The sequence below is a fragment of the Pteronotus mesoamericanus genome, unplaced genomic scaffold (genome assembly GCF_021234165.1).
Source record: "Pteronotus mesoamericanus isolate MK-2021 breed Mesoamerican mustached bat unplaced genomic scaffold, CSHL_Meso_final contig_116, whole genome shotgun sequence".
In the NCBI taxonomy this organism is placed as follows: domain Eukaryota; kingdom Metazoa; phylum Chordata; class Mammalia; order Chiroptera; family Mormoopidae; genus Pteronotus; species Pteronotus mesoamericanus.
In genome coordinates, this window is record NW_026555027.1 from 8,683,685 (window position 1) to 8,709,817 (window position 26,133).

The 26,133-nt window shown below is 45.7% G+C and overlaps 1 protein-coding gene across 2 annotated transcripts; it reads left to right on the top strand.

The window, feature by feature from the left end:
• Positions 1-287: 287 nt before the first annotated feature.
• NDUFV3 (NADH:ubiquinone oxidoreductase subunit V3) lies at positions 288-11,191 on the top strand. 2 transcript variants are annotated; one of them, XM_054578668.1, is made up of 4 exons: positions 288-440; positions 2,140-2,260; positions 7,682-8,767; positions 10,943-11,191. In XM_054578668.1, the coding sequence occupies exons 1-4, from the start codon at positions 393-395 to the stop codon at positions 11,122-11,124; spliced, it is 1,437 nt and encodes a 478-aa protein (XP_054434643.1). In that variant the 5' UTR covers positions 288-392; the 3' UTR covers positions 11,125-11,191. The 2 variants fall into 2 exon arrangements, with proteins under 2 accessions (XP_054434643.1, XP_054434650.1); XM_054578675.1 differs by lacking the exon at positions 7,682-8,767 and having other exon boundaries at positions 306-440.
• Positions 11,192-26,133: the final 14,942 nt, after the last annotated feature.

Here is a 26,133-nt window from a genome sequence, read left to right on the forward strand (position 1 = left end):
CTCTCCGCACAGACTGACAAGGACGTGTCCCTGCTCCAAAGCCGCGGGGCCGCGAGAAACACCAGCCTGTAAACAGCAAAGGAGCACGGCCTCAGGAAGTCTGGCAGAGAGCCAGGGGTGGCTGGGGTGCGCGCGCAGGACCACGCCTCCGCACTCTTTCTCCTGCCTCCCGGGCTCCTGTCTCCAGTTACAAGGGCTTTCCTCCCAGGGGGCGGGTACTCAGCGGGTGGTGCACGCGCAGCGGCTGCTACCCGCTTGTCCCTGCCTGTGATTGGTGCCCTAAGTTCTAGGGGCGGGCTTTCAGGCGGTGGTGCGCGCGCAGCGGTCGCCTGTGCCCGGTTGCGATATCCTCCCGGCACGCCCCTCGCGAGGTCTTCCTCCGAGTCACCGCTATGGCTGCTTTCCTTCTGTTCCGGCAAGGACGAGCCAGGGCACTGAAGGTATAGGGGAGCCGGGCGGGGGAAGCATTGACTCCGCACTCTGGCTTAGGAGAAGGTGTATGGCCGGGGCAGGCTTCCGGGGGCAGGGGCGGGCGAAGGGACTCCAGACCCCAGCCCGGCTCCCGCTGAACCCGAATCCCCTAGGGAGCCTCGGGTGTGCGGGGTTCCCAGGTGGCATGCGGAGCTGTGCTCTGTCAGAACCGTTCAGGACTGCGTCTTTACTTACTGAAGCAGGAGAAGTAATAAGGGAATATCTGGGTGCCTGGTTTGACGCGGTAATTTTTTTCGCAGCTACTAAGAAGCCAGCTTACATTACCTGGGCTGTGAAAAGAAAGGCTTTCTTTCCTCATATATAAAACCTAAGGCCATTTCACTATATTTAAAGGTTAAAAAGGCTTCTATTACATAAGCAATAATTATCCATTGATAAATAACAAAGTTCAGATGGAGAATCTATTGTCAGAGAGTCTGTTTACTTCTTAAAGTATCTAGTTGCAAACGAGTTTTTCTGCTTTCGTATATACATATACACACGTGATTACAGTCACAAACAAAAAATAATTTCCCCTTCATGTATGCACTGAAGTCACCTCTGTTCTTATGCGGAGCGTCTTGAACAGTGCCCACCATGCAGTAGATCTTAGTAAATATGTGCTGAATAAATCAACAGTTTATAAAATGCTTGCTATTTAGGATATATTGTAAACAACTTTGAAGCAATTTTTATTCATCAACATCATTTTTTAGTAGTGTTTATTCTAATTTACTTTATAAGTATAGAAAAACATTTTACAAAAGGAATCATACTACTTTGTAGGTTAACAGTTAATTGGAGACTACAAAATAGTATGCACAGAAGAAAGTCTGGTTGGAGAAGTAACCAGATGTTAATAGTGCATGTGCTTGAACTCAGGTGTTTTTTTCTTTTTGCAGCTTTTTTGTATTTCCCATAATTTCTTCAATATACATGTATCGTGAAAATTGTAATCATTAGAAATATGCCATGTGAATTCAAAGGGAAACATTCATATGTAATAATAATACATAATCTTCATATATAGTAATAGCTGTTGCAAGTAGTATTTCACTAAAATATCCTTCTGAAAATTATTTTTATTTTTCTTTTTTAAAGACTTTATTTTTAGAGAGAGAGAAAAGGAGGGAGAAAGAAAGGGAGAGAAACATCGATGTGTGAGAGATACATCAGTCAGTTGCCTCTCACATTCCCCCAACTAGAGACCTGGCCCACAGCCCAGGCATGTGCCCCGACTGGGAATCAAACTAGCAACCTTTCAACATGCAGGCTGGCACTCAATCCACTGAGCCACACCAGCCAGGGCTATTTTTTATTTTTCAATTAAAGTTTACTTTCAATATTATATTGGTATACGGTATAGTGGTTCGACAATCAAACATACTTTACAAAATGTTCCCCCTGATATTTCCAGTACCCACCTGGCACATACATATTTATTGTAATATTACTGACTATATTCCCTATGATGTATGTAGCATCCCTGTTAACTGTATTGTAACTACCAGTTTATAACTTCTTAATTCATTCACCTCTTTTACCCAGTCTCCTAACCTCCCTCTCCTCTAGCAACTGCTAGTCCATTGTCTGTGTCTATGAGTCTGTTTCAATTTTGCTTTTTCTTTAGATTCCTAAAATATCCTTATTTGTTAATTCTTTTGTCAGACTGTGCTCCTAGAAGGACAAGTGTTTCGAGGACTTGCTCCCACAGCTTCTCTCTCTGCAGAATCTGGAAAGAGTGACAAAGGACTGCCACCGAGTTCCAAGAAGCAAAGTTCACCAAAAAGTAAGATGTTAATTGTAATCATAGGTGAAGAGAATGCAGATAAATCAGTGAGCTTCCCAGGAATAAAAAGTTTTACTAGCTACATAATTTATGCTCCTTTATTTCCAGCAGCATCCAGGTAATAATCAGACATAAGATCCGTAACAGATTTTAGACCAAACATACCAGTAATGTAACAGTCGACATTTAGCCCTGAATGGGATGCAGAGTATAAAGGTTCTGGGTATTAGATGGCCCTAATACAGACCCTGTACTCCCAATGAATCCCACTTTACTTTTCTTCCCCTGATTGTGACTTTTCTCCCCCAATAGTTTGGGACTCATCTCTGGGTCCCAGGCTTTGCTCAGCCGTAGTCCAGGGTTGCAGACATTATTTTGTGACTGTGAAGAGAGTTAAGAGCAGGCATCCTTTTTCGTTGTGACTCACTTTAATGGAACATGCATGATGTCTGCTTTGTTTCCAGCTCTTTGCACAGTCATTTTGACTTTTATTACCAGTTTTTATTTTACTCGCCCCCTGAATATCAATGTAGCATATCCTCATTGAAGGAAAAGAGGAAAAGCAACAGTATATTTCGTTTTGTTTTATTTTTTTAATTTTAATTTAATTTTAATCCTTACCTGAGGATATGTTTGTTGATTTTAGAGATGGAGGAAAGTGGAGGTGACAGAGAGGGAGAAATATCAATCAATTGTCCCAACTGGGGATTGAACCCACAACCTTTTGGTGTATGGGACAATGCTGCAACCACCTGAGCCACCTGGCCAGGGCTGTTTGGTTTTATTTTGTTTTCAACAGCATGTTTTAAATATTTCTTTTCTGAGAATTTTATGTTCCATACCCATTCATTATTAATTGATTGTAATCCAGGTCCATTGCATTTAGTCTCAACTGATGAAATCTTAGTTGAATCTTAAAAAATTTATGTGGCAAATCTTTAAAATTCATATTGGGTTTAGAATGATAATTTCAGTTTGCATTTTTTTCTAAAGATTTTTTTATTTATTTTTAGAGAGGGGAAGGGAGGGAGAAAGAGAGAGAAACATCAATGTGTGGTTCCTCTCATGTGTCCCCTGCTGGGGACGTAGCCTGCAGCCCAGTCTTGTGCCCTGACTGGGAATCAAACCAGTGACCCTTGGGTTTGCAGGCCAGCGCTCAGTCTACTGAGCCATACCAGCTAGGGCAAATTTGTCTTATTTTCAAGAAAATACCATTTTCTCAGTTTGAAAGTGTTTATATTGTTTTGTCCCTCCATGGTCTGCACACAAAAGCATGAGTAGGTTGTAACATACTGGTACTCTGCCAGCTGCCATTCACACACCAGTGGCCTCAACTGAGGAGACAAATGTTCCTGGCGGTGTCTTTGGTCCCTGGCACCTGTACCTGCTTCGTTTTTAAATCGGTGCTCTCTTTTTTTTAATCCATAAGCTTTAAAATAAGGATTTTTAAAATTTTTTTATTTATGGGCATAGCTGTAATAACCATTATCACACCTAAAACACATTTATAAGAATGTCAGCTAAATTTTGTATTGTGCCTGGCATGTTCCTAATCCTCTTTACTGATGAATGAGTATTGAGTTTCATTCCTAGTGTTATCTATCCTTGGCCTTGGTGAAGTTTTTTGTTTTGTTTTTTTTTAAGATTTTATTTTTTTTATTTTTAGAGAGAGGAGAAGGAAGGGAGAGAGGGAGAGAAGCACCGATTGGTTGCCTCTCACACACCCCCTACTGGGGACCTGGCCCACCACCCAGGCATGTGCATTGACTGGGAATTGAACCAGCGACCTTTTGGTTTGCAAGCTGGCACTCAGACCTGAGCCACACGAGCCAGGGCAGGCCTTGGTGCAGTTTTGTCTTTTATCTGCATTCCTGCTTTATAGGTTTATGTGCTTGGATTAATGGAATTTAAAATACCATGGCAGAGCCAAAGATGCCCCTTTTAGAAACATGCTTCTGTATATGAGTGGAAATGGGGTGCTTCATCCTGTGACAGTTTGGGGTGCAGTTATGAGACAGGTCCACTGAACTGGGAGTTGGTCTTAGATTCATAGCTTCTGCCTCCGGATGCAGCAAGCCCTGCAGGCGCCGAGCCTCGGTCCCTTGGTGCCTGAATGGGGCCAGCGAGCATGCCGGCCTCGCTGGGTCCGTGGGAGATGGGTGGGTGGTGATGAGAGATGTGATGTGTGCATGGGCAGCTCTCAGAACTGCACTATCTTAACACGTTAAATCTGTGTATCAGAATTTAAAAAATAGTAATCCCTATACGAAGAGGTAACTTACGGTTCTAAATCGACGTGTGCAGGCGTTAGTGTTTCCCAAAGCACCAGTGACTGGGAAGCATGAGACACAGACGTGCTTTGCACCCACAGGTAGCACATTGCCAGATTAAACCCCTGCCAGCGGTGGGCGTGCTTTATTACATTTGTCTTTCAAGGAAAGTCACTGCCAAACTAAAACACTGTCAGGGATGTCAGCATCCTGCCTCTAGACAAACATCAGAGATTTCATGAAAATACGCAGGTAAAGTCCTGTTCATACGCAAAGCGAGAGCCATTGTACCTCTCTGTGACAGTGCTGCCTTCCAGGGACATCGTTCTGCACGGACTGACTGCAGACGTGGTGTGGGCGCTGCCCCTTCGGCTCAGCAGTTACCAGGGGCAGCTCCAGGTCCTGGCGGCAAGCTTCCTTCCGACCCACACAGGGTGCTGGGCTGGGCTGCTGCGGGTCAGAAACGGACTCTCAGTAAAGAGCAGGGTGCTCTAGTCAGTCTGTTAGCCTTTCCGTGGAATCCTCCCGACAACCTAACATGAGTAAAGGAGACTTTGAAGCAGGGGTGTCCAGCCTGCGGGCTGCGTGCGGCCCAGGACAGCTGTGAATGTGGCCCAACACAAAATCGTGAATTTACTTAAAGCACTGCTTAGTTTTATTACTTAGATACGAACATTTTCTATATTAGTGATCACAAACGTGAGACCTGCTCAATGATTTTAAAAGGTTATTGAAAGTACTGCTGCATAATTAGGGTTATTACGTGAGGACTTTTTTGTTTATCTGAGGTAGCGGATATCACGAAAATTATGCATGGACCTTTTTTTTGCTCATCAGTTTTTGTTTGTGTATTTAACATGTGGCCCAAGACAACTCTTCTTCCAGTGTGGCCCAGAGACGCCAAAAGGTTGAACATCCCTGCTTTGAAAGCATTCTTTTTTGTATGACAAGTTTCTTTTTCAAACAAAATTTCTGAATTATATCATTGTTAATCTCATTTGAAATTTTCTTCCATTTTCAGTAGGTAATGCATCAACCTATAATGTAATTGTAAATAATAACGTATTCACAATTTTAAAAAACTTCACAACAAATTTTGGAAGATTCAGGCATAATTTTTCTACTCAAAGCAGCCTATCTAAAAGAAACCTTATTTTAAGGTACCTTTTTTTTGATCCCCTGCCTCTTTTCCATCCACCCCTCCATCCCCCTCCCATAGGGCAACCACCATTTCTTCTCCGTGAGTTTGTTTCTGTTTCATCTTGCTTGTTAGTTTGTTCTGGTTTTTAGATTCCACATAAAAGTGAAATCATACAGCGATGTCTTTTAGTGCCTGAAGGTTCCCTTTCCTCCACATCCTCACCAGCACTTGTTATTTGTTCTCTTTTGATAATAGCAATTCTGACAGGTGTGAGGTTGTATCTCATTGTGGTTTTGATTTGCATTTCCATGGTGATTAGTGATGTTAAGCATCTTTTCATGTGTCTGTTGTCTCTCTCTGTATGTCCTGTTTGGAGAAGTGTCTATTCAGGTACTCGGTCCATTTTTTTAATTGGATTGTTGAGGGTTGGGGGCGGGTTTTTTTTTTTTTTATGTTGTATAAATTAATTTTTTATACTTGGAAAAGTTAGGCTCAACATAGGATTAATAGTGCAGGTGAGCAGGCGCTCGGGCTTGGCGCCAGCAGATCTCATACACTGCTGTCAGGGGTTTCTGAGCTCTGTTCATGTGGGTTAGAGAGATGGAGAAAGGGAGAGTTCAAGTGTGTATGCACCTCTTTGCCTCGGGTACGTTTAACACACTCTTGGAGTTCTGGGTGAGTTCTGAGGGTTACGTGCATCAGCACGTGCTCTGGGCAGTCAGAGGGCAGGTTCTGGGCTGGCACATAGCCGCAGGACCAGACATGGCATGAGGCCAGTACGGAAGTGGAGGTGACAGTTTCCAGCAGTCACGCCTGCTGTGGCTGTTCGCTCAGATCTCTGTACACCGCCCATTAACTTTTCTGGCCCATTTCTGGGTTTTGGTTAATCCTCAGTTTTCTTTCATCATTTTCTGTCATTCTGTTCTATATAGGTCCCTGAGCTCAGAAAACTATTAAAAACTTTTTTGGATGCTGGTAAGATAGTAATGCTAGGAATACATTTCTTCCACTTTAAAGAAGTAGGATTGAGATCTTTTTAGTATAAAAGAGACTCCTAGACTTGAAAATAAAGACTGGATTTAGAGTTTGTTGATTTGTAATATTTTTTGAATTTTGCTTTAGATTTGAAAAGTAACTTTAACTTAATAAAAACGTGTCCCATTTTTTTTTTCTAAACTGTATAGTTAGAAAAGATTTACCACCTGAGGAAATTGAAATGAGCCCTAGTCAATATACTGTGTGATTTTATATTTTTTATAATTGACAAAATATAAGTCGTATTTGCACTTAACTCGATTTTTTATAATGTAAAACCTGTTGCTTCCAGTGATATATATGATATTAAATCATTTTAGACTTTTGTGGTCTTATAATACTTCTGCTTTCCTTTGTTGAAGAAATCCCTAAATGGCTTATGATCTTGAAGGACTTTCCTTCCTCCTAGGGGAACCTCATTTGAACTACATTTTCCCCTTCCCCCACTCTTAAACATACGGGTATGCACACCCCAGACCCAAACCAGGCTTTTGAATACTTTTGCTTTGTTGTTTTGTTCAGAAAGTTCAAGTACCTACAACATGGATAATTTCTTTAATATTTGAGAAGCACTAGTTTTTCAGGGTTTTAAGCAGTTATCCATTTGTAAAGCTTCATAGTCATCTGAAAATATTTTCATATTCTAGTTTATCTTAAATTTGGATGAAATAGTTTAAATATAACTATCAAAGAAGGCCTCTTTTGAAAAATGTAGACAAGTTTGTTCTTTCTGTTGTTAAAAATCCCCATTTAAAAAATGTCCAGTTACCAAGAAAAGCACCTACGTTTCTTCCAGCTCTCTCGTGTGGCTTGGCTTTCACTTAAGGGTGGTTCCCTGAAACATTTCTTAGGATGGTTACGTTGAAGATACTATAAATGACCAGTTGGTGTACGATGAAATGTCTGTGATTTTGATGCATTTAGGTTGTTTTACTAAATATTAAAAATAATATTCCTCTTTATGCCATTTCCTAGATGTAGTGGACCCAAAGGAGAGGGGCAAGCCACTAACTACCCCAAGAGCAGCTGAATTGTCTAAAAAGTTAACTTCACCCAGTTCTTACTCATCAGTTGTGAAGCAAGGTGGGACAGTAGCTAGCCCTAACGCTGATGGCAGCGGGCTGTTCACAGATGAAGGGGTTCCAAAGCCTTTGTCAAGAAAGACTTTGGTAGAGTTTCCTCAGAAAGTTCCATCTTCGTTCAGAGAGCAGGGCATCTACTCAGAAGCCCTTGCAACGAGCGGGAGAATGACGGACAGTTCATCCTCATCTTCCTCCAGCTCCTCTGATTCAGAGTCTGACGAGGAGGGGGGTGGCTCAGAAATCGGCTCTCCAGTGGCGAGCAGAGTCACCGGAAGGGTCCCCAAACCAGAGGCCTCCCCTCCCTTTGAAAATCGAGCTCCCAAAATTTCGGTGTCAGCAAGAGAGAAGGCCTGGTCACCACAGCCACGTCAGGACCTCCCCTCTGCAGAGGGGCCCCGTCAGGCAAAGAAAGGGGCGTCCATTAAGCCATTAAAGGTCGGAAAAGACGAACCAAAACCTGCAGCACCCAAGTCACAAATAGATGAAGAATTTATGAAGCAAAATGTAAAGGGAAAAAAACGGCAGGAAATATTTAGCTCGAATAAAATAAAGAAAGAAAGTCAAAAGCCATTTGAAGTTACAGATATCTCCTCTGACCATACAAAGTCAGGATCATCTACACAGCCAAGTGGTGCCCCAGTGCCTCCTCGACTGACAGAAGAAACCGCTGCGGGAAGACAGCTGCAAGCAACGCCTGAGACCAGAGGACGACAGTTAGAAAAACAAGTGCCAGAGACGAGTGGGGAGGTGGCCTTTTCCCCGTTCAGAAAAGAAAATTTGGGGAAGCAGGTCATAGAAGGAATCTCAAAGGCAAATGAAGAGATTTTGGAAGATCAGGAACGAATAACAAGTTTGAAGCCAGTTCCTGTTCATAATAAAGACTTTTTTGATGAAAAGACAGCAGCTCTAAAGCTTGAGGCAAAGGGTGAAATCGTTGAAGACTCGGCAGCCCAAGCAGGAGACCAGGACGGCACACAGGGTATACCTTGACTGTCGAGAGCTCTCCTTGTCCTCCGGGGGTGGTTAGACTGAAGAACTGTGGGATGTAAGGAAGCAGCGCAACTAATCAGGTTCTGCAGTAGAAATACAGCCTATCGGCACTGCCTCAGATAAGCAGCAGAGTCTGAGTTATGAATCATGCGCACCTCATACACAAAATCCCTAAAACACTTTAAATTTATCTTACAATGAAAGAGTAGGCCCTTGGCACTCTTGGCTGTTCACGAATCAGTATAATTTTGAAAACTGGCAGTTTAACACATCCCCCTTAACTGGGGAGGGTGGCCAGTGGCCAGTGTCCATGAACTTGCAGAGCAGCCTGTTTAATGTGAAGGGCAATAGTTACACTCGGTCTGGTGGTCTGCAGGTGAGCTAACAGGCGATGCCTTTAGCATCCTCATGCCTAAGGGAAAACCTGCTTTCAGGAGTTTGGGTAGTAAGCGCCTGGAAGGCAGCCATGGACCACGTAAATCTTTTCACTGGACGCTTCCTTTTCTGCCTCACTTCAAAAGCACAGTGGGTTGCTTTCTTTTTCTATAATGAATTTTTATGAAGGGCTTTTTTGCTACCACCGTTAAGGGGAAGCTGTTTGTTCCTATTATGTTACCATTTTCTTGTGCATTGAACTTGATAAACGAAGAGTGTATTAGGTAGGTCATGGCCAAACAGTCAAGGAGGTCTCTGATTTTAGGATCTGTGTCTCTTCAAACATCTTTAAAAGGCATTACTATTACTAACAAACCCAGCTCCTTCCTGTCTGCTCTTGATTCTTTTTAAAATCTCCCTTTTGCCTCATTTACGTTACCAGGTCATTATTGTTATCAGTTGCCTTATGTTGACAGAGTTTACGTGTTTTCTTCCCACCTGTTTCTGTTTGTCATTACTATGCAAAGTGCCAGAGCTTCCCAGACTGCTCAAGACCTCAAGGACTGCGCTGCCAACACCCCTGGTTCCGTCATTCTGCTGTGAAGTGGAGAGGAGCACCAAAACCTTTGGGAGGAAAACAGGAGTTGGGGTTTTTAGAGTGCAGACCTTTTTGAACACACTTTGCTTCTGATTTTTCATGGATGTGGGAATCTTCCAATATTCCCTTTGCCCTTTGGAGGAGAACGATGCCACACAGGAGCTCAGCGGTTGTGGCTGTGTGGTGGACCAAAATGTCCCCAAGTCCATCTGGCTCTGTGCCTCCATGGGTATCGGTTTTTGATACGCTTTCTATACCCACATTTACCTTCACTGTAAAGATTCCCCTCTTCCACATCGAAGATATTCTGCTCGTGGAGATTGGAAAGATGTCAGCTCTTTAGACATCATTTTTGTTTAATATAGCAAAAAAAAAAAAAAGCCTTTTGGTATGAATTCACATAGTGGGAGAATGTGTTTAAGTTATAATTTGTGCAGCGTGAGTAGAAGCGGAGAGAGCCCAAGTGACAGAAGTCTGAGCCTGTGAGAACTTAGCCCAGACCTGAGCCAGCGTCTCGCGCAAGTTTTCTCCTGCCGTCATTTTGTCGTGCACTCCACATTGCTGGAGCAATATTTCTTTCTCTTGGACCACACACTTTTAGTTTTAAGATTACCTAATGTCTAGATGTGTGGATTTTAGCTCTTTTTTTCCTTCCCCCACTTAAGAAAATAAAACTAAATTAGTTTGGGGTTTTGTTTTTTTTAACTCTATGAGTCTAAAGTATACCACCAACTTTTCCCAAAAAAGTTAAAACAAAAACTACACATCCCATTTCCACTACGCCTTAACTGTGTTGTTACTAAAACGGTTGGAGTTTATCTCATCATCTGTGTTCAGAGACTTACTCTGCTTTTGAAGTTAATTGTTTATTTCTGTTATGGACAGATTTCTTATAGATCTCATTATTTTCCTGCATCTTTATGTGACCTGAAAGTCCCACCGTAACCCTTTTAGGCATTTCCAAAGTTCTGGGGAGGCCAGAGTATAGAAGTGCATGAAGTTAAGATGTTACGATAACTACTCCATTTCTTACATTATTAAGGCTGCGTGTTTTAGAATAGGTTTTCAGCTAATCTCTTGATTTTGGTTTTGAAGATACTGTTGCTTTCATGGGCTTTTCTAGACACTTCGTCACAGGATTACAAAGCAGCTCTTTGTCTGATGTGCTCACCGCATGTGTTTCCCCCGCAGAGCCCACACAAGCCACGGCTCCCACACAAGCTGCCGCTCCCCCGGAGCCGTTTGACAACACTACCTACAAGAACCTTCAGCATCATGACTACACCGCGTACACCTTCTTAGACCTGAACCTGGACCTCTCGAGATTCAGGATGCCTCAGCCCTCTTCCGGACGAGAGTCACCCCGCCACTGAGCACAGTTTAATGATCACCCTTACGTTGTCTGCTGTGTTCTTGGCTGCAAAATAAAGTGCACTCAAGTCACGAGGCCTGGAGTGTGTAATTGGTTCCCTTTTTACACCTTCACAGTGAAGGGTGATTTAGCAACACAGTGTTGATCATTCATTCAACGTGTATTTAGAAACGTGTGCCAGGAATTTTTCTTTCAAGCTCACTAGACACATTCATAAAATTAGAAAATGTAGGTGCTTCCTAGCAGTGTGGTTCTCTGTAGAGCCCCCGGTCGGTTTAGTGTTAACCTGGGCTACCAGCTAAGTGTTGACAAATGGGATGGTGGTTTCTCATTTTATACCTAGGTCTTAATAAATTAGGAGTAGGAGTTTGCTAATTTCACTTACTGCATTCAAAGAAATAAAATTATAGCATCAGAGAAGGAACAATCCTTTTGTTCACTTGATTTAGGTTTTAATGTAAACTCGGAAGCTTTCAGTGGTGGGAGTAGGGAGAGGTGGATGTTTTATAGGGTCCAGGTGGCCACAGCCAACAGCTGAACTAGCTAGGGATGCAGGGTAACCTTCCATCCCTCAAAATGATCCACGCCTGCGTGTGTGTTGGGCAGTACCTGCCCCAGGCACCCTGTGGGTCTGAAGTGAGCACACTGCTCAGAGGAAGTGACACATCAGATAAGGGGTGCAGACTGGGAGCTGAGCTAGAAGACAGTGTCCATCCCTCGGGGCAACACCTCACAGCCTCCGTGAGACGTTTGCCCGTACAGGGCGGTTTCTTGTTTGGCTTTGCTCTCACACCTCCCTTGTTTATGGGCTTCGTTTTCATTTCCTATGAGTTCTGGTCCTTGGCTTCCAATCAACTGACAGCAAACAGTGGATTTGTACCTTATGATTCACATTCCTGTAATCCTGCATTTCTTAAAATTAGTCCAAGTAAGAATACCAAAATTGAAAACAGTCTTGAAAACGAGCACCGTGATTGTCTGCCTCAGATTTTCTTACCACCCAAGAGGCTTAGCAACTCAGCAAGTCTTCTAAGCACATTTTTTATTATGAAAGTACTAAAACCACATTACCAAAGGGAAAATGGAAAATAGTAAGATTACCTAAAATACACTACGCTAACCCAGCCATTAACATTTTACATGTGGTCCCCAGTGGAGGTGACTTTAGTTACAAGTAACCATGAAATGTACATGGTTTTCTGTCCTGCTGGGTTTTTCGTTTTTTAAATAACCTGCTTGTTTGGCCCATGGAACGCCTGTAATGATGTTCAGGGGCGGCGGGGAAAATAGGATGTGAAGCCACAGAGCACGTTTCCCTGGACTGTTGATGCCACAGATTTGAAAGTCTTTGTATGTAAAAATGACTGTGAGTGTATTTTAATTTGCATGAAGTTTCCCTTTGGAACCAGTCCTGCGGGGATGTCTTTCAGTCTCCTGAGACTTTGGTCCTCTCTCTTCTTGCCACTGAAAAGGCTCGAAAAGCAACAATAGGAAGCACCAGGCGGGTGTGTGCTGCAGACTCCTTGTCACTAACGACCCCTCCGTGCCCCATCTGGCGGCAGTGCCGTGGTGGCCGCAGCGCGCAGTGTGGGATGTGTGTCGCTTCCCGCGCTGCCCTTGGCGGAGCGCTGCCAGAAGCGGCAGTGTGAGCCTGGCTCGTTTTGCGTTTCGTCTCCTTGAGGTGGGTTTCCAGAAACAGAGCTCATGGATCACATGTGATTTGTGAACACTCGTCTTGCTTTTGTTTCTGCAAGATTTTTTTCTTAACCAGTTTAATAGGGTTGAGTTAAATAAAGTAGGCAGCTATTTTGTCTTTTTTTAATACATATTTTTCCTGTCACCTGCACTCTGGCATCTCTCTAGACATGTGTTCTCTTATAGCTGTCAAATCCCTGTGGGCTGGAGGGGATGGCGTGTAACTCGCAAGTCCAGTCCTGGCCTGTTAACAGATTCTTACCCTGATGTTTCCCAGCAGCTGGCTAATAACTGAAAATCGACAGATGACTTGGGAGGCGGGTGGCTCTGATTCTGCTCCCAGGCATGTGCTTTGTGTTTGAACCGTTCCTGTCCTCCTGCCTGTCTCTCTAGCATTCAGAACCAGAATGTGCCCGGTGGCTTGCGCCCCAGCGCTGTCTGACCCAGCGCCCCGCCTGGCACAAGGAAGCAGTCCGAGGTCTATGAAATGAGCTCACCAACAGCACAGTACTTACGGCACCTGCAGGAGGTGGCGGGGGACATAAATGCTACCAAATCAGTTTGTTCCCAGAGAGCAGGGAGTGGCGAACTTCTTCTATAAGGGGCCAGATAGTAAATATTTTAGGCTCAACCGCATGCATCCCGTCGGTGTTGGACACTTCTGTGGGCCTTACACAGAGGCAGAGAGCAGGGCTTCTCTAAGAGGCTGCAGTTTGTGGACTCCAGTATTAAAGGCTCGTCCTAGACTATCGAGTCAAATGAAAGAGCCAGCTAGAGAAAAGACTAAATAAGGGGCGTGTTCCAGGTGCCCAGCCCCCTGGTTCTCCCTCTTCCTCTCCCTGACCCTCTATTCCTTTTTCCTCCTCTTGCCCTTAGTCTAGAAGGGATCTGAAACAATAGCTAAAGTGCTGCTTCTTCTAGAGCAATTTTCACTCTTACGGGTCTCTAGCAAACAGGACAGTAAATGCCTCTTAAAGGGCCCAGGGTGGGGCCATGCTTTCAGAGAAGATAAAGACCACCTCTCCCCAGGAAGGGAGGCAAGCTTGCGGTGCGAGGTAACAGGCCCTGAGGGCGATAACAGGAGCTCGCTGGCTGGGGAAGGGGTGAAGGTGGGTGTTCACCGGGGAAGAACGTGTGTTCTCTTATAGCTGTCAAATCCCTGCGGGACATATGTGGGACATGTCTCACCTGAACATTGAAAGGTGACCAGGAATTCACCAGACACCAGGTGGAACTGTGGAGGGAGCTGGAGGGTCTTCAGGGTGGGTATAAAGATCCAAAGGCCTGGAGACTGAGAATCAGCTGGTTTTCAGGAAACTAAGTCCTTGGGGATTGTGGGCAGCTCCGTTTGAGAGGGGACACATCTAGACTAAATGAGTAAGGGGGTGAATCATGAGGCATGGGCTCTGTGTTAGTCAGGCCCAGCTGCCTTCTCAGAATACCACGGTGAATGGCTTAACTGAAAAATGTATCGTCTCCCACATCTGGAGGCTGCGAAGCCCAAGGCCAAGGTGCTGGCCCAATTCAGTTCCTGGTAAAAGTGCTCTTCCTGGTTTGCGCTGGCTGCTGTCCAACACCATCGCGTTGGGGACTAGGGCTTAAATATGCGAATGTGGAGGGACACAAGCCTTCAATCACTAACGGGCTCCAGTCTGTAGGGATAGGATTTAGCTATCTGGTTTTATAAAAAGAACCAAACTGATCATCTGTCTGAAATACTCTGACAAAAAAAGGAAGGAAGGGGCCAGCTGTAGAGGAGATAAAAGATAAAACATTGATCGGCATTGAGACTGGACCCCATGGAAGTTCATGCTCTGCTCTAACTTTTCAAGTGCTTGGGAAATTTCATAACAAAAAATTTTTAAATCCTACTAGTGACATGGAGAATAAAGTTGGAAAGGAAGAAACGTGAGACAGAGAGAGGAAACGGGTCCCTTTCCAAATGCCGCAGGCAGAGTGACGATGTGTCATGCCCAAGCATGGCTGCTCGCCTGGGTGGCCAGGGAACCGGGAGGTTTGGGTAGGCGTAGCCAAACCACCGTCCTGAAAGGTCAATCCCATCTATAATCTCTCGAACAGTTTATGAATGCACCTGTCCACTCACACCCTTGCCAATAGCAGGTATCACAGTCTCTGCTATGTGTTAATCTGGTAAACAGCTCTTCTCCCGAGTGTGGGTGAGTTTATATTTCCCTCCGGCTTAGAGGCATAAAAAGCGAGCTGCTCTGATAACAACCACATGTCTCTGTCTCTTGTTCTAACTGCTCTGTCCATTATTTGATACAATTCTTCATTGTCAGCAAATTTTCCTTTAGTATATCTAACTTATTTTCTATTTCTGTTCCATTTGTTTGGACATTTAACAATTGGTGGTAACACTTTTGTCTGCCTTCCAACTGCCTTCCTTAGAGAATATATCAACCACGAGCCCTTCATGGGAGAAAAACTAGACAATAAAACCTGGCCAACTAAGCTTTGATTAATGTGAAAACTCAGGAATCGAGGAGCCGTGGTAAGAGGACTGGGTTTGGCCATAGAATTCATTTGCTTTTAGAACTACGACAAGCAAGTACAGGATGATGGTTGCAAGACAGGACGGAACTGTTACAAAGTAAAAATCATAAAAACCAAAGACTGTGGAGGCAGGAGCTGGGAGCTGGGCGGCCGCCTGAGAGGGCCCCAGCTCGCCTTTCAGAGCAGGTCAGGCCTGTCTAAAATAGCAACGGGGCTCAGGACGCAGCGACACCGCACGCCGTGGTTCCCACAGGCTGCCTCTTCGTTTCCGTGGCAGGTGTCAGGAACCAGTATCTTTTGGAAAAAAAAAAACATTTATTTATCTGAAGTTTAGAAATCCCTTCATTTTTACTTCAATTTCTTTTTATAGGTTAAATTTAATAGCTTAGTGCATAGTTTAATGCTTTGTATTTTTAAGTGTCAAATGAGTTCTTTCATGTCTGATAGGTTCTTGAACAAAAAATGCTTTTTTAAGTTGATACTTAAATTTTTAAATGTATTGTAAAATTTAAACAAAATGTTCAACCAAAGCTTTAAAATATTTTTAATATTCAGTCTTTTAAAATATCTAATTTTTCTTAAAGCCTTTTCTACAAATCTTTACTCTGTTATGCAGTCATAGTTTAATGACCACTTACTTCTAAACTTAAAAAGTAGAATTTTATTGGACATGCATTTCTTAGTGAGATATATTGGAACTTTTCTTTTCAATTAGTTTTTCTATTCATGGACGAATATTACTTAAGCCTAGTTTAAAGAATATTAACAGCGAAAAAAAAGAGAGAACGTATAGGCCACTACTAGGGATGGATCTGGGTTTTGTGGGGCCTAAAGCTATTAGAGTTAGCTAAAAGAGTTAGGAGAGCTCTTTTTAATAAAAAGTAATGCAGAATTATGAATTCAAAGTAAGGTATATAAAAGTTAATATTATTTAGAATGAGGAAAAAAGCTTACACATTTTAAAAGTTGGTAGATACCATAAACCTCACAAAATCCAGAAAAATAACATGGTATTTTTATTAAGTGCTTGACATACCTTATGTGTCAGGCAGTTAATAAAAAAGTTTTGGCTGTAGGCCTTTTGATTGCTTTTTCACATGACAATCTTGTAGTGCTATTTTGCTAGAACATAAAGATAATTCTGTTTTTCTCTCTTCATGGTTGGTCAAAATTTATTCTTTGATAGTTTAGATACATAAAAAAATGTGACTTCACTCACAGATGTCCTTGCTGTTTGTACTACTGCTCCAAACACAGGAATTGTGATAAAGTTTATTCCACATGATTCCCATCAAAAAAAAAAAAAAAAAAAAAGCAAGGCCTATGTTTAATGGCACAAGCTGCCTTCGGGAGTGCGTTCTGGACAGGAGAGGAATTCCATCATCTGGGTGGGAGTGGGAACCACATCCTCTGCTTATAGCTTTTCATGATTGAAGGAATTTTCCACCAACTAGCTTCTGGCTTTGTGAATTTCAAAATCGGCTTCTGCTTCTTCTCCCTCTACTTCTAGTGCCAAGAATCTCAGGACATGGTCATAGCCCATCTTCATGGTCATATCATGTCTGTGGCCAAGTCACACATTTGTGGCCACATCACATGTTCATATGTCATGTTCATACTACATATGTGTGGTCATGTTACATGTTCCTATTCCTACCACACATTCCAGGTCATCTCAAAGGTCCGTGATCATATCCCATGTTCATGGTCATGTCCCATGGTCCCAGCACATGTTTGTGATCATATCACATGTTCCTGGTCAATCATATGTTCATGACTATATCATAAGTTCATGGTCATGATCACATATCACAGGTTCATGGTTATGTCACATAATCATAACTCTCTTATAATCATGTCACATATTTCTATTCATATGCTGTGGTCACCACCTTCTCAGTGGTGCTCCCGATGGGTCAGCCTAGCGGGCGGTAGGCATGTGACTGGAAGCCATTCCCACACCAGGCAGCTATCAGTAGCTTAGGCCCAAGGGGAGTCCATGCGAACCCACAAATGCATCCACTAAACCCAAACCAGTCCCACCATGCACCCCAACACTTTGGCACCAGACAGGAGCGGGGCGTGACTGAGGAGATGGAGTGGAAAGAGGCTGTGGCTGTAAGCGAAGGCGATCATAATAACTGACTTTGTTCGCAACCACGGGAAGCCTTTGTTCCAGCTCCCGGTGGGCGGCCTCATGCGTGTCTCCTGCGCTACTTGGGGGTCTGCCTCTGGGCACTGGTGGGTGCCAGGCTTGCCCAATTTCCTCAGGGATGGCCAAGTGCCTCTTTACACTAAGAGCCACTGCACTTCCCGGTAAGTGCATCTAAATCCAACCTGTCCATGCGGAAGAAATGTGTGACATGGTTGACAAGTGACAGCAGGCCAGATGGCGAAAACAGATTTAGAGTGTTCAATGACCTTTTGGCAAAAATCAGTGACTGTTTTTCACACAAGCAGGAGAACTTATAAACATTCAGCTATCTGCACCATCGTTTCTTTTAACTTGGGGATGTTACCTTGGTACTTGAACTCAGGGAAAATCTGCCGCTGAGCCCCGTTGCGGCGGGCACTGGCCGCAGCGTCCTCGTGGGCGCAGAGCAGAAGATGCCGCGGCAGTGTCCCCAGCATGCTTTCTGCAAATATGGAGGACTGGAGTTCTGTGACAGAGGGACAGCGAGGTGAGGCCTCAGACTCGCCCAGAGTTGTCACCTGGATGAAATGGGCCACACCTTGGGGTCCTTGCCTGTCTCTGCTTTGTTGCCTGAGGACCCCTCCCTCCTCCCTCACCAGAGGTGGAAGAGCCACACCTGCAGGCGACCACAGTCTCTCCGGAGGACGCAACAGGCGGATACAGACCAAGCCATCCATGTCCGCCCCTGCTTTTTTGTCTCTACGCAAACATACAGATGTAAGGCCAGGGAAGACAGGAGCCTGTCGTGGGGTCCTGGCGCCAGGAGTAGCGGGGCTTCCTCTGGCGTGGGCAGGGGGCTCTGCAGGGTGCACCCCTGGGATGACACAGGGAGGCCTCCGGGGGGGTGAGGTGCAGCCTTCCTTCTGTAGCGGGGGCGCAGGGGACTGGTGAAGGGGAGGGGGCCGGGCAGCCCTCACGGCCAGCTTCTCCAGGGCACCGGCTATGCGGGAAGAACCCGGGAGGACACGGGTTCCGCGCTGGGGGCCCCCGGGCACTGCCTGATGGGCTGCAGCCTGTGAAAAACACCTTTCCTTTATGCAGGGTTGGACACTCACAAATCAAGTACCACCTAAGTGACGTTGGGAATGACACCGTAAAACTGAATCATCCTCCTCATCACTGTGGGAGAGGGACTCCTGGTCAGGGGCGGGCGAAGACCATGAAAGGGGTGGGCTATGTGAGCTCCAGTTAAGAAGCACCTCTTCCTAGCAAATGAGCGTGAAAATGTCTCCTCTTCTGCTGTCCCTGTCTGCTGAATCCCCAGCCTAGCAATCAAAGGACAGAACATCATCAGGGACAGCCATGCCAGCCTAACGTCTAAAACAGGCAACCAGCAGTGAGCAAACGCACACAGAAGGCAAACTTGGGAAGAAAGGAGGACAGCTTCTTTGCATTCTTCTAAGCGGTGAAGCTCTAAAGGGCCGCTGGGACTCCCTTGGCGAAAGCCACCCGGGGGCTCTCTGGATCACTCTGTCCTTGGCGCTCGGCCCCACCCAGGAGCGGGACCCATATCGGGGATCAGAGCCAACCTCTCCACCTTGGCACCCCCAAGCCCTTTTCTTTCCTTCCTTTTAAGCACTGGCTTTGAATTCTAATAAATTGGAGCCCAAGTTCCAGGCATATCTTGATGTTTTTAGTTCATCACAAGCCTTGCCAAGGTTTTTATTTTTACATGTGGAGCTTAAAATATATCGTCCTCAGCTCCAAGCCAGCCAGGGGAAGCCAAAGTAAAGCACTGTCTTGTTCAGAACATATGGCAAGTCACTGCCGCCGGAATGAGGGAGTACTCGGAAAAGAAAGGATGCTCTGGTACGAAATACAAATGCATGTTTATTGCATGGAAATTGGCAAAGCCTCATGCCACCAAAAGCTGTTTTCTGAGAGAGAATTTTTAAACTATAGAATTGATGGAGGAGAGAGGAAGAAGGAAAGGGGTGAGGTAGACATTCCCAAAACCAAGCTAGGCACCGGGGGCCTGAATATGCTGGGAACAGACACAGGACAGAGCAAAGGGAGGGAGAGGCATCGCCGACAAAGTTAGGGTGTAATTTAGGACGTAGCTGACCAGGTACACACCGCTCTTAGTGAGGTTCACACGAGGATGGGCCTTGCCTCGGTCTGAATGGTGCCTCACTCACTTCCTCTTCTTTCTCCGGCTTTTGGTTTCCACCATCCTCCCTTTTCATTGTGCCGCTGGGTCCTTTAAAGCATCCTGATTGTACCGCCAGATATATGATTGCAGGCAAAGGTCATTTACGCGCAGGGGACAGCTTAAACAGCTTATGGTGCTTGAACTATTTTTGAGGTTTATTTTCAGCATCTTTTGATGTCCTCTCTTTGGCTTTTTTTTTTTTTTTTTTTTTTTGGTTTGTTTCAATCTTTTGGTTATTTAGTCTAAAACCCCTAATTCTCTCTCCAAGCTTTTAGCAGGCTGGGGGTTTCTAGGTCTCTCCTCAGCTTTCAGTGAAGGCTACATGTTTTATATTGTTGCGAAGGGTTTGATCATGTTGAGAGTAGGGATTTTTAAGTAGTGTCACTGGATAGTCGATGTTTTGGATACCTGAATTTATTATTGGAATTAGAGTGTCATTAGAAAAAATGTACACAACAAAAGGGGACTGTCGGTAGTGTAATTGTAGAGGTATTAGGTTAATGTATAATGTATAAGTCTGTGTAATGGATAGTTTTTATTCATCATAAAATTTTCAAATGACTCGCAGATGTGCGGCCCTTGCAGCTGTTTCTCCCTCGCTAATGGCCTTAGGCTCTGACTCAGAGAGAGATTTTGTGCCAACAGATTCTGGCAAGGACTACGGTCCTTGTGATACTCCCCGGGAGGAAATCATTCATTGTCAGCAGGGGTGATGATGATAAACCAATAAAAGGCCGAAGGGGGAGGGGCTGGTGAAGGAAGAGGGTTGGCTGGACCCTGGCATGGTAAGAAGGCTGATTGGGAGCTGATTTCAAAAATGAATGTATTGACCTCAAAATTCTTACCATTGGTTTACACAAACCTGTTTCTATTTACGAAGTCTGCCTCCCTCCCGCTGGACAAAGCAGAGCTGCCGTGAACACCAGCCGGAAGCTAGAACTGCGATTTGGAGAGGGAATCCCCCACCACACGCCCATCGCGCCCTCACCTGCTCACACAGGAAGCGCCTGTGTGAGCTCCCCTGTTCATGATGCCCCCCCCACCCATCATGCTGGCCTCCAGGGTGGGACTGCTCAAACTTGACCTTGTAGGAATCACCCAAGGGGGCTAGCGAAAATGCGGATGCCTGACTTGATGGGCCCCAGTGGGGTGGGAGCTGTCAGGACCAAACAAGAAGGCCAGACGAGTCACAGGCAGGGTGACTTCCGGTGTCAGTGCGAACAGCAGAAGGGCGCTAGCTGAGAGGAAAGTGTTCAGCTCTACATCTAGCTGGTTCATGGGACAACACTAATCTCAGCTAAGCATTCATGAGACAAAGGACAGGAAATTGGGGGGGCAGTCTGTGTATAAAAGGCATCTTCTGTGAGTCCGATGGGAGTCATGAGAAAAAGTATACAGCGAGTCTTATCTAAATTGTACCGGACGTGGGAGTGGTTCTCAAGGTCACTATTTCCTGGGCAGGGGTGGGGGGGATCCAGCTAAGATTCACCCTTTTCAGCACCAATAATCTGTATTTGGGACACATGCCCAGTGACTCGAGACAGGTGGTACTGGACCAGACTTGGAGAAACTCTGGTCAGAGTTGGAGTGATGCATGTTTTGCCTGGCTTAGCCCAGTGTCACTTGGTCATTTCTCGGTTGGTGTGGCCCGTCATGCCATGACCCTAGATGTTGAGTCGTGGAGAGTCCTCCGAATCCACCCCAAAGAGTTTGCTGTTACTCCTGCTCCTGCTTCTCCTGGTCTTCAACTCTGGAGACCTCAGGCCTCTACGTCCCCCGCAGGGAGCAAAGGGCCTTGCCATCCCTGTTGCACAGCCTCTCTGTGCCCTGGGTGGCCTGGCCTCTGCCGTCTCTCCTCAGTGACCTTCGCTGGCCGGCCCCTCTCGCCTGAACTGGCTCTGACCAGAACCGCCCCGGGGGTCCCCAAGACAACCCTCAGTGCTGAGAAGGCGGCAGCTGCTCCCAAAGGGCACATGCTGCCTCCTGCTACCCCCTCCCCCTGGCTGCGCTCAGCCAGGGCCTGCGCAGACCCGCCCACCTGAGGACACTGACTGGGCACTGGCTGCAAGCTGCGGCCCAGGGACACTGCAGGGCTCGTTCCTAACCCCTGGTTGCCGAGAGCTGGCTGCCCATCAAGGGAAGGACAAGAAAGGGAGCAATTCCCAGAATCCGGGGCGGGGAGGGGGAGGCAGGTGACAGTATGAAGATGTGGCAGTGTGGGGAGGGAACTGGCTCAGGGTAACCCGGGCATCACCACCGCCCCCCACACACATTCCTCCTGCCCTGTGAATCCTGCCCGTGCCTCCCATTGGCCAGGCCCCCGGAAGCCAGAAGGAGGAAGCCCCGCAGCAGCCTGTGCAGGTGGCCTTTGGGTCATAGCGCAGGCAGGTGGGAGACAGTGATTATAACAATGTGTGTTATTCGATAATTAAAATCTAATATGACTGTTTGAAAACAGAAATAAAGCAGTGGCAGGAAGAAACGCTAGAGCAGCTGACTGCCTGTGACCCATCCCTCAGCTCAGGTTGGGCGGGGGCTCCGGCCTTCCCCAGGAGGGTGCCCTGGGACTGCTCATCGTCTGTGTGGCCCAGGGAGAGGCCCCAGGCCCCAAGGCGCTGTGTTGGGATCGGGGGTACCTGCAGGACTGATCGTGACCAGGTGCCTGCGGGCCCAGGGAGAGGGCGCTGCAGGCCGAGCAGGGCGGTTCTGCCACCGACGCCCCATGGGGCAAGGGCACAGTCCCCTGCAAGATGGCCTTCATTCCAGATGCCGCCCAGACTTTAGGGGTTCTAGGCCACTGGGGCTCCTGACCGACTGGCGACTAATTTCAGGGGTTCCCACCACCCTTTCTTGTTCAGCCATGTGCCAGAATAACTCAGAACTCAGGAAAGCACTGTCGTTTTACCATAAAAGATGCAAATCAGGAGCAGCCCAAAGAAGGGCCCCGCAGGGCGAGATTCTGTGAGGACCTCCAGTGAGGAGCCTCTGTGCCCTCAGGTGCCAGCTTCCTGCCACATCCATGTGTGTCACCAAACAAGAAGCTCATATGGGTTTCCGGTGTTTGGAGTTCTACTTGGGGGTTTACTACATGGGGGCAGTTGAATCACCGGTCCTATACTGAACTCAACCTCCCAGTCTCTCCCCTCCCTGGAGGTCAAGAGGTCAGCCTGATATCACTTGGCTCAAAGGCCCAGCCCTCGGAACCCCAGATGGTTTTTCTGGCCTGATTGGCCCTCATCCCGAAGGTATTTGGGGGGCTGCCAATGACCCACCTTGTTAGTGTGAACTCTGGTGTGGTCTGAGGGGTTAGAGGCTGCCTCGCAGGAGCTGGGGACAACGACAGGCCAAATCCTTTGTCGTACGACAGCTCCCAGGAGCACCACAAGGGACAAAGGAATCTCCCAAATCACCTCTGAGAACTGCCCTGAGAGCCACACCCTGGAGATGACACTAGAGGGGGGCACTGTTTCCTTGATGGTCCGTGTACCCAAAGCTTAGAAACCCAGATGTTCCAGAAGTCTTAGTGGGAGGTGGCTTTCGCAGTAAGCTCTCCTCGCAGGAACGTTGGTTTTGCCAATGCAACAACACAGCAAGTATTTCTAGAGCTGCCATTGACCGGAGGTCACACATTTATTCTTATGACTCCTTATGTTTGGATTTTAAATAGCATTCTTCTGAGCAAATGTCACTTTGGGGATTTAGCTTCCTAGTTATTTCGATTTTTAGTTTCAGGAAGTAAACTCTTTTAATTTATTTAAATACTTATGAGCTGAGATAAATTCATATATGTGAGTAATCTGTTCGAATGTCGTTGCCACAGCTGACACTGTGGGGGTGACACACTCTCTGTGTAACTGAAGAAATCATTTTGGAGGACGCTTTTGTTTGCAGGAGCAGGGTTGGGATGGAGGGAATTGGCTTCTGGTACCTTCCTTCCCCATAGACTCAGCGTATACTTTTGGATGAGATTCTCAACTTTTCGGTGCCTCTGTTTTCCCATAAAATAGAATTAATAACACTTGCTCCGACTGCAGGGAAATAACATGATGTCTGGGATTGGTTTTAAACTACTTAAAGTGGGGGGAAAAGGAAGGGAAGCAGATGAAATAAAATTGGCAAAACGTTTAATAACTTTACAGCTGACTAATAGGTACACAGAGGTTTATTATTTTCTTCTACTTTTGTGCATGTGAAAATTTCCAAAATAAAAAAGGTTAGACGATGATGATAACACCCGCCCTGCTTACCACGGGGGGAGCGCGAGGGGCAGAGCCCTGTCCTTCAGGCCCTTGGAATAGGACACCACACAAATATAAGCTCGAGCTGATGCTCTGTGGCCCCCGAGTTATTGCATCACGCCTTCAGTGTTGTTGACAAGGAGACAGAAAATAGATTAGGACCCATGGGAATCATGGCTATGAAAGAGGGAGATAAAACTTCCAGAGCATCGGATGCTACCCAGAGGAATTGATCTTCGTACGACAAACCGGAGGCCCATCTGGGCAAACTGGTGATGTAGGAAATAAATCTGTAATATATCAAAACTATGTTGCCTGGTAGCTGACAATTTATTTCTGAAGTTCTATATGCGTAACATTTCCAGTCTCCTAAATGGTAAATAATAAATTTTTATTTATAAATCACTGGTCCCCAGATGAGCACACTGAATAAAAAATAAGCTGCCACAGAAGCTGGTTAATTTCTGCCACCCTGACACCCAGGAAAAGGCTGATTTACTGAGTTTGGCCAATCAGTGAGCCAACGGGAGACACTAATACACTGAAGAGGTTGTGCTGATCCCAGCATGAATTCTATACTGTGAAAAGTGCAGAGGAGTTGTATCGAAAGATACAACATTAAACTATGTGCTGTAAAAGAAATCGACAATCTTGTCCCTACCTGAAACAAGTACATCTGAGAAGACATATTGTTGGTTTCTTATAAACCCCCGAGCTTTCTGTAATAGTATAAAGAGAGTGAGCTTAAAGCCTAGTAATAGATCTTCCGTAAAAAAAACTTAGAAAGGACCAGAGTGCCTCACTGTTATGTGGAAAACATGCCTCCGAGTTCTGGATGTACGTTCGTCTCATAGACAGCGGCACTGGCTGTGGGTAATGGGCACGAGACTTCATGCCTCTGAGCCTCCATGATGGAATCCACAACTTGCGATAACTTTGAAAAAAAGCAATGTGGATCTTGCTGGAAGTGGGAAAAAAAAGTGCCCCAAATTATTTTGTAGCTCAAAGACTCCTTAATTTTTCTAAGACAGAACAAACGTGAGTGTACAGAGAAGTATGGTAATTCAGGATGGCTCATGATAGAAACGAGACAGGAGTGGAAGCTTATCTTTTTGTTAGCAAACCCTTTTGGTCGAGGGTTGATGAGACGGTGTGAATAAGGCTTAGGGGGGAATCTTTGAGTATGTAAAAAATACTTTCAAAAAAAAATTTTGGCCCTGGCCAGGTAGCTCAGTTGGTTTGAATGTTGTCCTGATACCCTAAGGTTGTCGGTTCAATCCCTGCTCAGTGTACATACAAGAATCAGCCAATGAATGCATAACTACGTGGAACAACTTGCTGTTTCTCTTTTTCTAAAATCAATAAGTAAAACTTTAAAAAGAAAATCTTGAAAGCTCTATGCATAATTACCAAAACCTAAGCTAATTATAAATGATCCCATCTCATTGTTAAACAGGCTTCCAACGATCCTCATTAGTCAAGAGTTTGTGTTCCTTGTTCATGTGGAAAGCAGGAAACGGAGACGCCCCACGCTGGGATGGGGGCTGTGACTTTATCTTCACAGCACAGTGAAGCTTCAGTGAGCCTTGAACTTGTCCAGACATATTTTTCCCTTTAAAATGACCCAGATTCCTTCTGGTCCTAGAATTCATAACCACATTTTGTTTTCCGGTAACAAGTTTATGCTAGGATCTTTCCACTGATCCTGATTAATAGTGGCACATAACAAAGGCTCTTACATTTGCAGACAAATATATGTGGGTGCAGCAAAACAGAAGGGCTGTCCAGCCTGACAGGCAGCGGGCGACACAGCGACACAGCCACCAAGGAGGCTGCTTGCTGACGGAGCTCCCAGGTCCAGCCCAGGCTTTGCTCCCTCTCTCTTTGAAAACATGCTGCAGAAAATGAAACTCTGTCTTCTGATGTCTCAAAAGATGGTAAACATTCCTTTCAAGAAGATTAGGAAAATAGCTAAGAATGAGGGGCAAGAAGCAAAAGGAAATTTTTGAACCCGATGCTCCTGTGTGTAGTGACTTTGAGCTCTCCCCGGTGCAGGACGGCACTGGGCCAGCCCCGCCCCTTCTCCCTTGGGTTTCCATCTTCAGCTCCTCAGGTGAGGCCACAGCAGATCTGCATCCCTGCAAAGGCCCTTGCAACCAGCTGGTGGGCAAGGAGGTGGCAGAGGGGCCCGGAGCCCATCCACCGATTTTCCATCCT

Bases quoted from the DNA above. Each gene is read 5' to 3' on its own strand.
- NDUFV3 (XM_054578668.1), top strand. From the start codon at position 393: ATGGCTGCTTTCCTTCTGTTCCGGCAAGGACGAGCCAGGGCACTGAAG. The intron at 441-2,139 runs GTATAGGGGAGC...TTCTTTTGTCAG, and splicing joins GACGAGCCAGGGCACTGAAG to ACTGTGCTCCTAGAAGGACA. The intron at 2,261-7,681 runs GTAAGATGTTAA...GCCATTTCCTAG, and splicing joins GAAGCAAAGTTCACCAAAAA to ATGTAGTGGACCCAAAGGAG.